Source organism: Amblyomma maculatum, chromosome 8 (assembly GCF_055883805.1).
Source record: "Amblyomma maculatum isolate TAMU_Amacu chromosome 8, ASM5588380v1, whole genome shotgun sequence".
Taxonomy (NCBI): domain Eukaryota; kingdom Metazoa; phylum Arthropoda; class Arachnida; order Ixodida; family Ixodidae; genus Amblyomma; species Amblyomma maculatum.
The window spans coordinates 16,603,292-16,620,583 of NC_139351.1; the positions used below are offsets into that span (position 1 = coordinate 16,603,292).

Sequence of the window (17,292 nt, forward strand, 5' to 3'; positions counted from 1 at the left end):
ACCACGCCCAGGTTAACGACCGCAAGAAATCGACAACTATCTGCGTAGCGGTGAGATTGCGCCACCAAGCCGTCGATTCAGGTCTCCATCGCCGCACAGGGCCCGCTTTGCGTCGCCAGGACGTAACTATGATGATAGTGGGCGCGGAAGGTCCCCAAGCCCCCGTAGGGGAAACTAAAGGCAGCAACCTTTGGAGGTGAGGTTGCTCAACGGCGAAAAGACGAAGATCCTCCGCCGCCGACGACCACTTACGACGACGCAACCATTTCATCGCCGCTCCACACGACGACATCGACGACAACACGACCAGAGTGCAAGCAGACACCGCCGCCCAGCGAAGTAACAACGGTATGCCCCGGCCATGACCTGAAGAAACGACGGAGCCGAGATCGGACACTAAGGCCCACGTGCAATGCGAGGACGCGAACAAGTGACCTTGAAGTTGATGTCGACGGCCGCAGAGTCACTGCCCTAGTAGACACCGGAGCTGACTATTCAGTCATTAGTGGACCGTTAGCCTCTCAGCTAAGAAAAGTTACCACCGCTTGGGATGGCCCGCTGATTCGCACAGCAGGTGGCAACCTGATTACTCCATTGTGACGATGCACTGCAAGAATAACCGTAAATGGGCGTACTTACCCCACCAGCTTTGTGGTCTTGCAGCAGTGCTCCCGCAACGTGATTTTAGGCATGGACTTCCTAAATGAACACAGGGCTATCATCGACCTGCGATCCAAGCTCATCAAGCTCTCTGCAGACAAAGCCATTCCTGCTACGACGACGTCGATGCAACACATCCTTCTAAATGTCCTCGACGAAGAATTGAACGTCCCGCCCCGATCAAGTATCGCAGTCTGCGTAGGTAGCGCCAACATCGAAACCGCTGAAGGCATCGTCGAAGGAAATATCCAATTGCTCTTAGAACGAGGTGTCGGCATCGCAAGAGGCATCACGAAATTCCGGAGAGGTCGAGCTCAGGTTCTGGTAACAAACTTCCCTGAAGAATACCGGCATCTCAACAAGGGCACGACGATCGCCTTTCTCGACGAATTAGCGGACCTCAAAGATGTATTAACCCTCCACGACCAAACGCTGGAAGACGCACCGGACCTATTCCGTCAGCCCACATTTGACATCAACCTGGCATTGACCCACAACAGGAAAGACCAGATTCTCAGACTGCTTCGAAGCTACGAGGAGTGCTTCTCATCGTCATCGAAGGTACGACAAACACCACTGGCCAAGCATCGCATAATAACGGACGAACACTCCCGACCTCTGCGCCAAGGCCCTTATCGTGTGTCGCCGCGAGAACGCCAGGCCATTCGCGATCAAGTTGAGGAAATGCTGCGTGATGACGTAATCCAGCCATCGAACAGCCCCTGGGCGGCACCAGTCGTTTTGGTCAAGAAGAAAGACAGCACACTTCGCTTCTGCGTTGATTACCGCCGCTTGAATAGCATAAAGAAGAAGGATGTCTACCCGCTTCCCCGCATCGACGACACTCTCGACCGGCTCTGCAATGCAAGGTACTTCTGTCACGAAATCGGCGCCCATTTTCATCAAGCCGGTACGGCGCGAGGCCCGCACGGCGTCGCGTGGAAGGCATGGAGAGAAAAGCCCCCTTCCCCGCGCGGAAGAGCGCGTAGCTTTGTACGCGTTGCCGTCACCCTCTTTCCCATTGCCCGGGGAGGACGGTGGTTCATCGGACTGGAATCAGCCAGAAATTTCCGGCATGTTCTATGCGACCTGGCCAATGGCGACGCGCGGCTCGACGGGAGGAGAAGAGGGAGCTATAACCAGCGAAGCTATGTGTGTATGCGCGCTAGCTTTGACGCGTGCTAACAAACAGACGCGGCGCGCCCTATTTAAAGAGACCGTGCCGCTTGATGAGTCAGTCAGTCAGTCAGTTCGTCAGTGTTTTGCGACGTGTTCGCCTGTGCTTCGGCTGGACTCCCGGGGATCACCCACTGCTGGCAAGCCCACGGACTTTCAAGGGAGCGGCGCTCGTCTCGTATGGCGGCCACATCGTGACTCTTGGGGCGTCGGACTGCAACAGTGCCCGGTGAACAATTTGGTGTTTGTTTATGTAACTCTCTCGTGTTTGATCTGTTGTAAAGCCTGTGTTATTGAATCATTCTGTAGTTGCATGCTTAGCGTTGGTGTTCTGTGAACCTCTCGTCTGTTGTATTTGAAGTGATCTTGCGTGTTCCTTTGTATCGTCTCTTGCTGTGCATAAATTGTGTTTTGTTTGTTACTTCTGACTCCGATCCTTTCTCTGGTTTGAACCGGCGACAGCTGGGCACCAAACGGCCACCCCCTTCTGTCACTACTAGGTAGTTGGATTCCGGCTGAGCTTGCCACGCAAGTCGAGGGCATCTCCTTCGCGACCGGAACAGCTACCCCCACTCACTCTAAGGGTGTCTGGGAGTGTGCGCACCGTTAAGGGCGCATCGTTAATAATACCCCCTATTTATTAACGGGTGTCAATTATTCTGGCGTCCGCGACAGGATGTTTGGTGCATTCAAGCTCAGAGGACGGAGAACGAGTTAGAAGAGTTTACGAAGAGGTCGTAAACTGTGTAGCAGCAGAGCGATAGCGAGAGGTAGTGCCGTGCGGAAGCGTTTAGGCGAAGTTCGCTAAGCAGTGTTTAGGCTACACCCAAACAGTTCGCGCTTCAGAGATGAATCTGAAAGAGTTGATTGAGGCTGGCACCCAGCTGGGGTTGTCCGGTGCCGAACTGCGCAAATGGGTTAGCCAGAGAGAAAAAGAAGAAAGAGAGAGAGAAGAGAAGGAACGAGAGAGAGCTCGAAAGGAAGCCGAGGAAGAAAGAGAGAGAGCAGAAAAAGAACGAGAGAAGGCTCGGAAGGAAGCCGAGGAGGAACGAGAGAGGGCTCGAAAGGAAGCCGAGGAAGAAAGAGAGAAGGCTCGAAAGGAGCGTGAAGAGGAATTTCAGCGAGAAAAGGAATTACTTACTATGAAACTTCAGCTCCAAAACTCAGGGAACAGCAACGGTTTAGCTGAAGTGCATAGCGCCAGTGAAGGACATAGCAGCTTGCGGATAGACGCAAGTAAATTGATCCCGAAGTACGACGAGAGAAGAGACGATCTCGACGCGTTCCTCTTGCGTTTCGAAAGGATCGCCATAAATGCAAATTGGACAGACAATGAATGTGCTACCATCTTGAGCACTTGCCTTAGCGGCGAAGCATTAAGTGTGTTTGGAAGACTTCCTCCTGAGGATGCAGGCAGCTATAACAAAGTGAAAGCTGCATTACTTAAAAGGTTTAGATTTACGACGGATGGGTTTCGTGAGAAGTTCAGGACTGGAAAACCTATGGACGGTGAAACGGCAACACAGTATGTTGCGCGACTGAGTCATTATTTCGACCGCTGGACTGAACTCTCAAAAATTAAACTTGAGTATGGCGCACTTCGCGAACTCCTAATTAAGGAACAATTTCTGGGTAGCTGTCACCTTGGTTTGTCGCTTTATTTAAAAGAAAGAAAGGCACATACATTGGATGAAATGATGGAGCTCGCAGACCAATATTTGGAAGCCCAGGGAGGCGAAAATTTGAGCAAAATTGTAAATTTGGAAACCCCTCGAAAGCCCGAATTCCGACAGACACAACCTATTGTAAAGTCACCCCCGAGGTGCTATCTCTGCGGACAACTAGGCCACATCGCACCTAACTGCCTTAAACTCGTAACCAACAATCCATCCTCGTGTTGGAAATGCGAACAGAAGGGCCACAAAGCGATGTCGTGTCCCGGCGCTGACAAGGCAGCTCCGCAGGCGGCATGTGCGAGGACTCCGTCAGAGTCAGAATGTCGCCTGGAGGAAGAAGATGCCGATGGCTTTGTTGAGCTTAAGAACGGCAGGAAAGTCCGCGTGGTGCACGACCTAGAGGAGGAGGAAGCAGAGAAGGTGGTTAATCGGAAGAAGGACAAGAAAATCCGGGTGGTGAACGCCGTAGTACATGCACAACCTGGATCTGCGGTGAATCGGATGCCGGTTTCGAGGGGAAAGATAAAAGGAAAATCAGTTTCTGTGCTACGAGATACAGGTAGCAGTGCCGTAATCGTTAGACGCAGTTTGATTCAGGAGAATGATCTGACTGGTGAGAAATGCCCTGTGAGGCTAATTGACGGCTCAATTCAGCTGCTACCTGAAGCAAAATTGGAAGTGCAGACGCAATACTATTCTGGAAAACTGACAGCCCTGTGCGTGGAACGCCCTATCTACGATTTGGTGTTGGGAAATATCAAGGGCGCAAAATTTCCCGAGGATTCTGAACAAAGTCCCGCGCCTGTGCGCTGCAAGGAATCTAAAAAGAAGAAGGCAAGGCAAGGAAAGCAAGGCCATGAGAAGCCGGAAGAAAAGACTCGAGACATGAATAAACAAAAGGAAGCCTCTCGGGAGGAAACCGAAAAGAAAGGGACGGCTCAGAAAATTAAGTCAGGAATGCCTAGGCCGTCGTTGATGCAGGTAGCCGAAGTGTTTGTCCTACTTATGGGGGCGTTACTTGGGATATTTCACCTTCAGCGGAAGGAATACCGGTGCCCAGGAAAGAACACTATTACAGTGATTCTTTTTGTTGGTCTGTGCGCATTGGCACAGGTTCCCGTGTATCCGTCGGCGCTACTGGTTGTAGGGGCAATTATCGGCACACATTGGTTGTGTGATTTGCAAGAGAAGTCCTACCTCAGGGAATTTTCAGTAGCCCGATCGGAGAACATAGAAGCGTCTCAAATGCGAGAGACTAGAGCGAAGGCAGAATCCCTGGCGGACAGAGGCGTGTCACGGATCGCGGGTTAGAATTACGCTCGGAAATTTAGCTTTGTGCGCTTCGCATTTGAAAAGCGGTGTGTTGTTGATTCTTATGTGTATCTGACGACAGTGTGTTGCTATGTTTGTGAATTTCATGGCATTGATGTGTAAATTTTGTAATGGGTTATTACAGTTTGTGAAATTGGTGCAATGTGTGTGATATGGTCATTTGTTCCAAATATTTGTGAGCGCATGCATGTGCGCGCGATGTTCGTGGTTGTTGTGAATATTGTGGGACTATATTCTTTAAGGGAGGGGCAGTGTCACGAAATCGGCGCCCATTTTCATCAAGCCGGTACGGCGCGAGGCCCGCACGGCGTCGCGTGGAAGGCATGGAGAGAAAAGCCCCCTTCCCCGCGCGGGAGAGCGCGTAGCTTTGTACGCGTTGCCGTCACCCTCTTTCCCATTGCCCGGGGAGGACGGTGGTTCATCGGACTGGAATCAGCCAGAAATTTCCAGCATGTTCTATGGGACCTGGCCAATGACGACGCGCGGCTCGACGGGAGGAGAAGAGGGAGCTATAACCAGTGAAGCTATGTGTGTGTGCGCGCTAGCTTTGACGCGTGCTAACAAACAGACGCGGCGCGCCCTATTTAAAGAGACCGCGCCGCTTGATGAGTCAGTCAGTCAGTCAGTTCGTCAGTGTTTTGCGACGTGTTCGCCTGTGCTTCGGCTGGACTCCCGGGGATCACCCACTGCTGGCAAGCCCACGGACTTTCAAGGGAGCGGCGCTCGTCTCGTATGGCGGCCACATCGTGACTCTTGAGGCGTCGGACTACAACAGTGCCCGGTGAACAATTTGGTGTTTGTTTATGTAACTCTCTCGTGTTTGATCTGTTGTAAAGCCTGTGTTATTGAATCATTCTGTAGTTGCATGCTTAGCGTTGGTATTCTGTGAACCTCTCGTCTGTTGTATTTGAAGTGATCTTGTGTGTTCCTTTGTATCGTCTCTTGCTGTGCATAAATTGTGTTTTGTTTGTTATTTCTGACTCCAATCCTTTCTCTGGTTTGAACCGGCGACAGCTGGGCACCAAACGGCCACCCCCTTCTGTCACTACTAGGTAGTTGGATTCCGGCTGAGCTTGCCACGCAAGTCGAGGGCATCTCCTTCGCGACCGGAACAGCTACCCCCACTCACTCTAAGGGTGTCTGGGAGTGTGCGCACCGGTAAGGGCGCATCGTTAATAATACCCCCTATTTATTAACGGGTGACAACTTCTCATCGATGGACCTGAAGAGCGGATATTGGCAAATTGAGGTCGACGAAAGAGATCGCGAGAAGACCGCATTCATCACTGCGGACGGCCTTTATGAATTTGAGGTGATGCCATTTGGCCTCTGCTCTGCACCAGCCACGTTTCAACGAGTAATGAACACAGTCCTGGCAGGCTTGAAGTGGGAAATTTGTTTGGTATATTTGGACGACGTTGTTGTCTTCTCGTCAAACTTTGAAGACCACCTAAAACGACTACAGACAGTGCTGGTAGCCATCAAGTCATCGGGGCTAACGCTGAAAGCAGAGAAGTGTCACTTCGCCTACGAAGAACTCCGATTCCTAGGTCACATCGTTAGCAAGGACGGTATTCGCCCAGACCCGGAGAAAACAGCTGCAATCGCACTATTCCCACCGCCTGCCGACAAGAAAGCTGTGCGCCGATTTCTTGGGCTGTGCGCTTATTATCGACGATTTGTCAGAAACTTTTCGCGGATCGCCGAACCATTGACGCAGCTTACAAAGGCTGACGTACCTTTTAAATGGGAAGCGCCGCAAGGAGAAGCCTTCGACGAGCTTAAGCGCCGGCTGCAATGCCCTCCTGTACTTGGCCACTTTGATGAAAACGCCGAGACCGAAATTCACACCGACGCGAGCAGTGTAGGCCTAGGAGCCATTCTCGTCCAGAAGACTGCCGGACAGGAAAAAGTAATCGCCTACGCTAGCAGGTCTCTCACAAAAGCCGAAGTCAATTACTCGACGACCGAGAAGGAGTGTCTTGCGATCATATGGGCTACTTCTAAGTTTCGTCCATACCTATACGGCCGACCATTCAAGGTGGTAAGCGACCATCACGCGCTCTGCTGGCTGGCTAATTTGAAAGATCCTTCCGGCCGCCTTGCTAGATGGAGCCTACGACTTCAAGAATTTGACATGACTGTAGTCTATAAGTCGGGCAGGAAGCATTCCGACGCAGACTGCTTATCCCGAGCTCCCGGCGATTCTCCCCCGAAGGACGATGACGATGACGCCTTTTTGGGACCGGTAAGCGCCAGCAGTTTCGCAGAACAACAGCGATCAGACCCTGAGCTGAAAGCGCTTGCCGAAAACTTGGAAGGAAAGACCGCTTCCCCTCCTGGTGTGTTCAGGCGACATTTATCATCCTTCACGTTAAGCAATGGCCTCCTCGTGAAGAACTTTGCACCCAACAAGACCTCGCAGCTTCTCGTAGTGCCTAAAACCCTTCGGCAAGAAATTCTGCAGGCGTTGCACGATGAGCCCACAGCAGGCCACCTCGGATTTGCGCGCACGTTGCGTCGAATCCAGGAGAAGTATTACTGGCCGCGACTGCCTGCCGAAGTTTCCCAATACGTGAAGACGTGTCGTGAGTGCCAACGACGAAAGACGCCGCCGATCAGACCAGCAGGACTACTAAACCCGATTCCGCCCCCAATCCTGCCCTTTCAACAAATTGGGATGGATCTCCTAGGCCCCTTTCCATCTTCGTGTATGGGTAACAAGTGGATCATCGTGGCCACTGACTACCTTACCCGTTACGCCGAAGCAAGAGCACTACCAAATGGTACCGCGGCAGAAGTCGCCAAATTTTTTGTCGAACAAATTCTCTTGCGACACGGCGCCCCAGAAGTGCTCATCACGGACAGGGGAACGGCGTTTACGGCAGAGTTGACGCAAGCCATCTTGGAATACAGTCACACAAGCCATCGACGAACAACTGCGTACCATCCCCAGACCAATGGCCTCATGGAGCGCCTGAACAAAACGATCGCGGACATGATCGCTATGTACGTCGACACCAAACACAAGACCTGGGACACCATCTTGCCGTACGTGATCTTCGCGTATAACACGGCAGTCCAGGAGACGACCAGAGCGACCCCGTTTAAGCTTGTGTACGGCAGGGAGCCCACGACGACGCTCGACGCAATGCTGCCGCACGTAACCAACGAGGACAACCTTGACGTCGCCGCCTACCTGCAGCGTGCAGAGGAAGCCCGACGACTCGCACGGCTGCAGACCAACAGCGCATCGACAGCCGACGATACAATTTACGACGACGCCACGCAGAGTACAATCCAGGAGACCAAGTGTGGGTTTGGACACCAATTCGCCGTCGCGGATTAAGTGAAAAGTTGTTGCGTCGATACTTTGGGCCATACAAAATCCTTCGCCGCGTCGGACCACTGGACTATGAAGTCATTCCCGACGGAACGTCAGCATCACAACGGCGACGAGCACGCCCAGAAATTGTACATGTTGTGCGACTGAAGCCATATTACGCGCGTTAAAGAATCTGTGGGGTTTAAACTTTGCAGTGTTTGTTCTGTAACATCGAGGCGATGTTTTTTTAAGGGGGGAGTAATGCCGCGAAACCTTCAAAACAGTATTTGTTGTTTTTTTTAACAGCCGCCGGTATACAGGCTTATCACTCTGATTCTGGACCGCGTATCAGTTCCGTAATCTTTGTTTGTTAATGCACGATGTCGCGAGTCATACCTTTATCAGTTTTGTTGTAGCGCAAGATGCACCGAGATCTGTCTCGAAGGTTCCGGCCACTTGGGTGTCTTTTCACAACGTTCCAGCCCGTGCTGGTAGCTGTTTGCGACGTTATCTAGATTGTTCTGTGCAGCCTTTAAATTGAGCGTTGCCGAGTGTGACGGGCACTCTTTGTTCGACGATCGACGAGCACGTTTGTTTCTATCGCCGCCGCCGCCGAGTTGCTTAGTTCTTTTGCGGGCGCAAGTCAGCCCAAATAAAGAGTTTCTTTAGTGCAATCATCGCCCCCTTCATTTGTGTCGTCGACCTCGTCACCACTACGTGACAATATTTTGCTCTGGAATTCACGGAATATGCAAACAATATATACTCAGAAGAGGTTCAACTGGTAAGCGACAACGCATGAATACGCTGTACAATACCACCGAAATGTGTGCGTACTCAGCGCTTAATTGTCCTGCCAGGATTGGTGAAGTAAAAAGCGAGTCGATGACAGGTATGCGCCGCTTACACACACTGCGACTGATAGAATAAAGCGGGCTAATACGGCAGTTCGCGATAGTACTGGAAAAAATTTATTTCAGTCTGACGCCGATGAACGTTAAGGCAACATAAGTATAGTCGAGACCAAATATAACGAATCATTGTTTATAAGAAAAAATAGCACCTGGTTAAAATTTTATGCAGCAGTATAGCATCTCTAACCATGTTTATTGAATTCACGTTAGGCAGAACATTCGATTCATCGAAGTGAACTTTACTACAATTGGTGCTTTTCTTAACGGCGCCTATCGGTCAGTAGTCGCGCGCAAGGACGGGTCGACTGTATTGCATTGATCACCAGTTGACAGCGCTGGCTCTGGGAAACAGCGCCGGTTCACCTTCGCCGGAGCCATGCCTCCGCGCATGCGTAGAACCGAGTGACGTCACAGGAGAGGCGCGGGCTGTCGGAGCCGCCGCTGCCGCCTCGCCACTACTGCGCGTATATATAGGAGCGCTTTGAAAGGAAACGCAGGCAGTACACATAGAAAACGATGTCGAAGTGGCTGCTTTGAAATTGGCTGAGAAGAACGCGAAACGCAGGAATGAGCTACTGAAACGCCGGAAGAGCAGGAGGCTCGCCTTGCTAAACGGCGACAGAGGGAGGCCGAACTTCGCGAGGGCGTAGAACAGACGTTGCGCAGAAAGGAAGAGCGGAATGAAAGGCTCCGGGAGAAACGAGTGACGGAGACCCCCGAGGAAAGAGAGGAGCGCATAGCGAAACGGCGACGGCGAGAGTCTCAAAAGAGGTTATTAGCCGTGCGTACCACCAGTTTAAGCAGCCAGCAGAACGAGTGACACCGACAACGCTTTTCGCTTCTGATATCCAGGCTTAACCAAGCTAAGCCACCACCAATTTTTTATATACTATTCAATAATCGATATATGAAAGTACTGCAATACCCCGTTCCATGTTCTACTTCAATATTAAAGGTCATCTTTGTTTCATGCTTTCAAAGATCATGCAAACAGCAGTTAGGAACTTCGAAGCAGGTTTCTTCTATGCGCTTTAGTAACGTTTTTTCTGTGCATCACAGCGTACCAGTATACCGTGATTAAGGCTCGGCATCCTTCAAATCCATAACCATAACACTTCTATAGTAGGTTACGACTTAAAATAGTTTCTAACTACGGGCAGTAGTACTCGGCGTATGTATTACTCTAATGAACAATAAACAGAATCAGTTCTAATATTTCGCGTTACTAAACAAGCCAGATGCATCGGAATTCTTGCGCATTTACTTTGCTGATGGTCAGCTACGTCGTGATGACGTCATGGATACGCCATGATGACGTCACATGGGTAACCAGAAATGTCCAAACAACGGATTTCTTTCTGTCGCAGAGGAATTTCGTATGTATGTCAGTTACAGCAGTCTTCAGATGTATCCGACTATAGATGTTTTGACAAAATACCCTGAAACACTTTCGATCATAAGTTGCACGTCAAGGCAGATGATGCTTTACTACCTTGCCCCATAAAGTTTTGCATCTGCCAAGTTCACTTATGGCAAATGCTTATGAAGCCTCTCTGATGTATTACGAAGGAGGCGCACATATCAGATCCTAGAGCCAGGAAGCACGGTACACCAGGCGCAGTTATGGTTCCTGTTTGGCCGAACAAATTTATTGCCGCCGCGGATACAACTGGAGTCTTCAGAGAAGCTTAGCGCATGCACTCATGGCCGCCGCCAGTATTCCTGCGCAATATAAATGTACCGGTTGTTGAAGGTTCTCTTGTTCCATAAACAAAATCTTCGAATATATCAGATGAAAAAATTCCAGGCGCACTTTAGACCACTAAGTGCAATGAAGCGAAAGCCTCTATTGCGCGGTGGTCCGAAGCGATCCACAACGGCACCTCTTTCTTGCTTTTTTTCACTCCCGCCTTCCTCCCTCCACTACGGCGTCTCTCATAGCCTGAGTCGCTTTGGGACGTTAAACCCCACAAACCAACCAACCTCTCCTTGAGACGCAGTTCAAATCAATCAATCAATCCGCGGAGAATTGTGATAGACACTGCGCGTTTTCATTCCTCTAAACCAATTTGAAACGCTACTTATTCCGGCTTTAGTGCATCTTCTGCATGCTGTTTGGTGCGGAGTTCGAGGAAGCCCCAAATCAAAAACGCAGCACGGATGCCTGGATCGGATGCCAGTCAGCTTTGTATATACGTGATTGACGGCATGACCGGATGTCAGATAATCATGACGTCAGTTCCTGTTATTACACATGGGCGGGTACGTCATGATGACGTCACATCCGGCTACGACGCCGGCAGGTGATGACATCGTAGTCATCTGTCATAATCATCATCACTGTCACTATCATCATCATCATCATAATCAGCCTGATTACACCCACTGCAGGGCGAAGGCCTCTCCCATATTTCTCCACTTAAACCGGTTGTGTGCTAGCTGCATCCACTTGACCCCTGCGACTTAATCTCATCCGCCCACCTAACTTTCTGCCGCCCCCTGCTATGCTTTCCTTCGCTTGGAATCCAGTTTGTTACCCTCAGCGACCATCGGTTATCCTCTCTTCGCACTACATGTCCTGCCCATGTCCATTTCTTCTTCTTAATTTGCACTAGAATGTCGGTAACTTGAGTTATTTCTCTGACCCACTCTGCACGCTTTCTATCTCTTAATGTTACCCCTACCATTTTTCGTTCCATAGCCCTCTGGGTTGTCCTCAACTTAAGTAGAACTCTCTTGGTTAGCCTCCACGTTTCAGCCCCATAGGAGTACAGACAAGATGCAACTGTTGTATACTTTCCTCTTCTACTGTCACTATAACTACCACTTACTATCATTATGGGTGATTGTGTACCACTAGCTGCGGCTCAAATAAGCCTTGAGATCTGAATGCGGACCAACCACTAAAGCACGCCTGAAAAAGTTGACTTCGTTTGTTGTCATGATAGGTAAGCGGTGTAGAACACGCTGAAGGCCTCGGTTAAGTTATATACAATACTGCTACATAGCTATAGCTCACTATAGCTACCCCACACGGCGTCGATTCCTAGAGTATAATTCTCAGCACTAAACGTTTCCTGAATTGGGGTTGCTTATCTCACAGAGCTGGAAGCCGTGAAGCAACTGTGCACGGCTCGGTCGGCGAGCGCTGACGTGTTTTCCGTGCTGCTGGCGCTACTGCGCAAGCGCATGTTCATCTGGATCCGAGTGTGGTGGACCAAGCCGCTGTCCGTGGGCATCCCTGTGGCGTCCATGGTCCTGCTGGTACTTTGCGAAAGGTACTTCCTGCCCAGCGGCACGATTCCAGACTCGAGCTTCACGTACACCCCGAAGGAATTCTTCGACGTATCTTACGGATTCATCGAGGCGGATAACGCGAGGTTGGTGGTGCCGTATGTAAACACAGCAGGAAGTTTAACGTGCAGAATTTATTAGTAAACCAATGAGTGGACCGAGAGCCAGCTTTATGCAGCCGCAACGGCTCAAGCGCAAGTGCGTCGTCGGAAGGGGAACCTCAACTATAAGACACATGGGAACCGTTCTAGGTACTCTTGAGACTGGACCGACGGTGGTCATGTGATTGAGGTGGGGAAGAGAGCGAGGGTGCAGTTATGAGGACGAGCAGCGTCGAGTGCTTTGCATCTTTTTATTTATTTTCATAAATTTAAGTAAATAAAAAATATCACGACTGGCTCCAGGTTTGGACCTTGTTTAGGGCATTTGATAAGTAAGCCTTCTCTCAGCCCTCTGAATTTAAGTCGCGAATCAAGAAAGCCATGTTCAAAGGAGCGGCAGGTTTGGTGTATAAGGAAGGTGTATAAAAAAAGCTTTTTACAGTAGAAGATCGCATAAAGGTAACTGTGATAAGGAATTCACCGGCCTCATTTAGAGCTTTTAGATAGCCACCATCAAGAATAACACAAACCTGAGAAACGTCTTTTGTGCTGCTTTCTCATACCTAAGATTGAAACCATATAATGGATAACAAAATAAATATCACCTAAGCACATAGTTTGATCACGTATATTGTTTACCTCTCACTGTCCAAATTTGATGTGAGTGACACATATTTAGCTGCTATGCGTAGCTCAACTCAAATGAAAAGCGTGAATCACGCGAGCTACGTATAGCAAAATAGAAGTCACTGCAGAGACATCGTTGGGAGAATGCGAAAGCCGCTTTTGTAATTTTTGCTTATTTACTTAACGTTTTTTATTTTCCAGTTTATTTCACTTTGTATTCCTTTTATATATTTTTAATTTTTCTATTTATGTTGGTTTTACAGCTTTATTAACATCAATGCCTTCCTTAGCTTGGTCTGCGTGTCCTTCGTATGGCATTGAAAGGGCCCAGCGGCGCGCTGTTTGCGCTCCGCCCGCTTCTTGGCACGAGTGGCGCGCAGAGCCGGCAGCGCTCACTTCTTCTGCATCGCACATCTGGTTATTCCTCTTCTTCACACATCTGACAAACTTAATTTGTGCCGGTACATACATCCACAAATATGAATTATTGTCTGACATAATGCCACACAGCGTTCCAGTCGCCTCCCTACCATCTTGACGCTATACAAATGCATCCGCTCTATGAAATAAAATCGGTTACTGTGGTAGGACGATGTTGAACCATCACCTGCGAAACAAAACGCCTTATGCGTTATAAAACGAATTCTATAATAATCAGATTGCATCGTGGCTGCTACGTGAGGGCGACTTGCGACTTTGAAATGCCCAGCCATCACGGCTCGATATGCATTTGTGAACAATGAAAACTTCGCAGTATCTTTCGCTATCTTACTTCTAATGATAACGTGCCAGTTTTTCACCGCCATCTCTATTTGTCACCACGAAAGCGTTCACAGCGAGGTTTGCTTAAACTAAGCTTTCATGAACTTAATGATTCTTTCATAGCCGGCTTTCAGTGTCATCTTGTACAACCTTTAAAAAGTAATCGCATGCTTGGTGAACGCGGAACATATGTTTCCGTGCGCGCTGACTACAGCGCCGATGGTGAGACCGCTTGCTTTAATGAGAGTATTGTGTATGTATACAAAAACAATGTCAGCAGTGCTGTGTTTTGAGCCTTTTTCATACTTCATCAGTGAAATTTCAGTTCATGTTTGAGAACACTGTTCTTGCTTTCGCGCCTTAGAAATACTCAACAAAGTAGTCACTCATCCCTACTGAAACACCAAAAATTCTACGTGGCAATAACCTTATAAAATCTTATCTAATCGCATAGACTCTCGTACGGTTCTAATCATTATCATAAAATATCGTACATAATTTATGATAATGTACAAGAAGCTATGAGACACTATGCAATTATATGCGACTTCTATATGATTTCTTAAGTAAATTGAGTGCGATCGATTGTGTGAGAAAATGTGAGGTTATTACCTCATACAATTTTTTTCTGTAGGGATGTCACCACAAATATGTTACGCCTCTTTGTGAGCGTAGAACATTTAAATTGCCTATCTGTACCTCTCATCCAGACTGATCCTCTTTTCTTGAAATTTTTTCATTTGCGTTGCTTACTATGCATATATAAACCAATGCATTTAACCGGAAAACATTTTTCTCTGCATTCAATGATGTGAAGAACGGGGAAGATGAGCGTCGTCTGTGTATAAAACAGGGCATATGATCTCTGCAGCAAAAAGTTCGCCGATAGCGTGCTGCTCCAGGTGATGTCTGAGCGCTCAGTGCGGACCTTTTCACCATCGAGCACATTCGTGGAGCGCGAGCTGCTCTTCTGGGCCCAGCAGAACATCCGCGCCTACGTCTTCGAGTATCAGTACGGCATGAGCGTCTTCGGAGATCGGAGGTACAATGCCACAGCGTGAGGTTTCTTGACAGTGTACATTACCCTACCGTCATTAGTCCCATCAACCAGGGTAGTGTTAACAGAATACTGCATTTATGTGCCGAGGAGGTAATAAAGGCAATCTCGGCTTTGGTTGTAGAGGTGGTAAGAACTGTAATCTACTGTGATCGAGTAATGACATTCTAATGGAAATGAAGAAGAAATGGGCATGGACGAGGCATGTAGTGTAGAGGTGGTAAGAACTGTAATCTACTATGATCGAGTAATGACATTCTAATGGAAATGAAGAAGAAATGGGCATGGACGAGGCATGTAGTGTAGAGGTGGTAAGAACTGTGATCTACTATGATCGAGTAATGACATTCTAATGGAAATGAAGAAGAAATGGGCATGGACGAGGCATGTAGTGTAGAGGTGGTAAGAACTGTAATCTACTGTGATCGAGTAATGACATTCTAATGGAAATGAAGAAGAAATGGGCATGGACGAGGCATGTAGTGTAGAGGTGGTAAGAACTGTAATCTACTATGATCGAGTAATGACATTCTAATGGAAATGAAGAAGAAATGGGCATGGACGAGGCATGTAGTGTAGAGGTGGTAAGAACTGTAATCTACTGTGATCGAGTAATGACATTCTAATGGAAATGAAGAAGAAATGGGCATGGACGAGGCATGTAGTGTAGAGGTGGTAAGAACTGTAATCTACTATGATCGAGTAATGACATTCTAATGGAAATGAAGAAGAAATGGGCATGGACGAGGCATGTAGTGTAGAGGTGGTAAGAACTGTAATCTACTATGATCGAATAATGACATATTCTAGTGGAAATGAAGAAATGGGCATGGACTGGGCATGTAGTGTAGAGGTGGTAAGAACTGTAATCTACTATGATCGAGTAATGACATTCTAGTGGAAATGAAGAAATGGGCATGGACGGGGCATGTAGCGTGAAGGGAAGATAACCGATGGTCACTAAGGATAACAAACTTGATTCCAATGGAAGGTAAACTTAGCAGGGGCCGGCAGAAAGTTATGTGGGCGGATGAGGTTAAGAAGTTCGCAGTGTATGGGAGAGGCAGTGGATATAGTCCAGCTGGTGATGAAGATGGTAATGATGAATCACCGTTAGCATCAACAAGATCAGGCGCAATGTAAAACGAATGCGACTACAGTTGGTCTGAAGAAGGCTTTGTGCGCCAGTGACGGCCTCGTCCATAAATATCATCACCATTGTCACAATCATCAGGTGCAACAGTTAAAGCAGGAAAAGGGACTCTTCTAATGCTTTAAATCACCGCTACCTTACCGTAGCGGCGGCCTTATTCCCTAGCATCATCTCTCAATCTGTCCTTAAATCGCCCAAGGGTATACATATTCTTTCACATAGTAATACTTTCTCTGCGCAATTATCGAATCTATATGCGTTATAGCCTGACACACTTCTTTATTGGGGTTTCTTGCGTATAGTTTTGTCAAATCACTCCTCACGTTATGGGACTAATTTGATGCTCATGAGGAAGGAAGTTTTAATGTAGAAATTTTACCAAGTTTTTAGCGCTCAGTGAGACGCGTACGTAAAGTTAACTGACACAAAATTTCGTTTACTTCTTCGGATGTAATTGCAAAATGCAATTAACCGTATTACACATGAAGAACAAATGTGTCTCAAAAAGATGCATGGCTTCATTATAGTCATCTTTACTAGGCCCACAGCACAATGAAGATCCTTCTCGTATCCCTCCAGTGAGCCCAGATCCTGCGGCCGCGTTATCTCTGCCCTCTTTTTAATCTCATCTGCCTACCTATCTGCCGCCTCCTGCTATGCTTTTCATCGCTTGGAATCCGGTCTATTACATTTAGCGACCATCGTTATCTTGCCTTTGTATCGCATTCCCTGCAATATTGGCCAAATCCCATACAACACAGGTTACACAGGTTCCAAAAAGTGCGTATCTAAAGATCAGAAATTTGCAGCCTCGAATAAAAAAAAAGTGCTCTTGTTTTCTGCAGAATATTCCATTCAAACTGTGATACTGAGTACATCACTACTGGCCCCGTTCCACCCCACTTTCATTTCCTGTCTAGCGAAAAAATGACTGCTAGCTAATTCAAAGTGCTGCTGCTGTTGTGTCGAAATTCCTTAGAAATCGTAATGCAATGAAATTGCTGACATGGCGCCAAATCTGGCAACACGTTGTAGTTGCAGTTACCGTTGTCCTCCCATCGGTAAGAACAACATTTCGAGAAGTGATGCCACTGAAGCAGAATCTCGTACTGTCCTTATGCAGGCTTATTCAAATGCTTCATCAAATGACACTGAACCTCGTCGCACACACGACAGACACCCCCCCATATTTTATGGACGCAGTGTTTCTTGATT

The 17,292-nt window shown here is 48.2% G+C and overlaps 1 protein-coding gene across 1 annotated transcript in view; it reads left to right on the plus strand.

The window, feature by feature from the left end:
* LOC146180615 (phospholipid-transporting ATPase ABCA3-like) overlaps window positions 1-17,292 on the plus strand; it is a 131,579-nt gene that overhangs the window by 78,152 nt on the left and 36,135 nt on the right. The window contains exons 16-17 of the mRNA XM_084577788.1: window positions 12,187-12,463; window positions 14,739-14,909. Of these exons, the coding sequence (XP_084433914.1) occupies window positions 12,187-12,463; window positions 14,739-14,909 (448 nt within the window). The remainder of the gene's footprint in view (window positions 1-12,186; window positions 12,464-14,738; window positions 14,910-17,292) is intronic.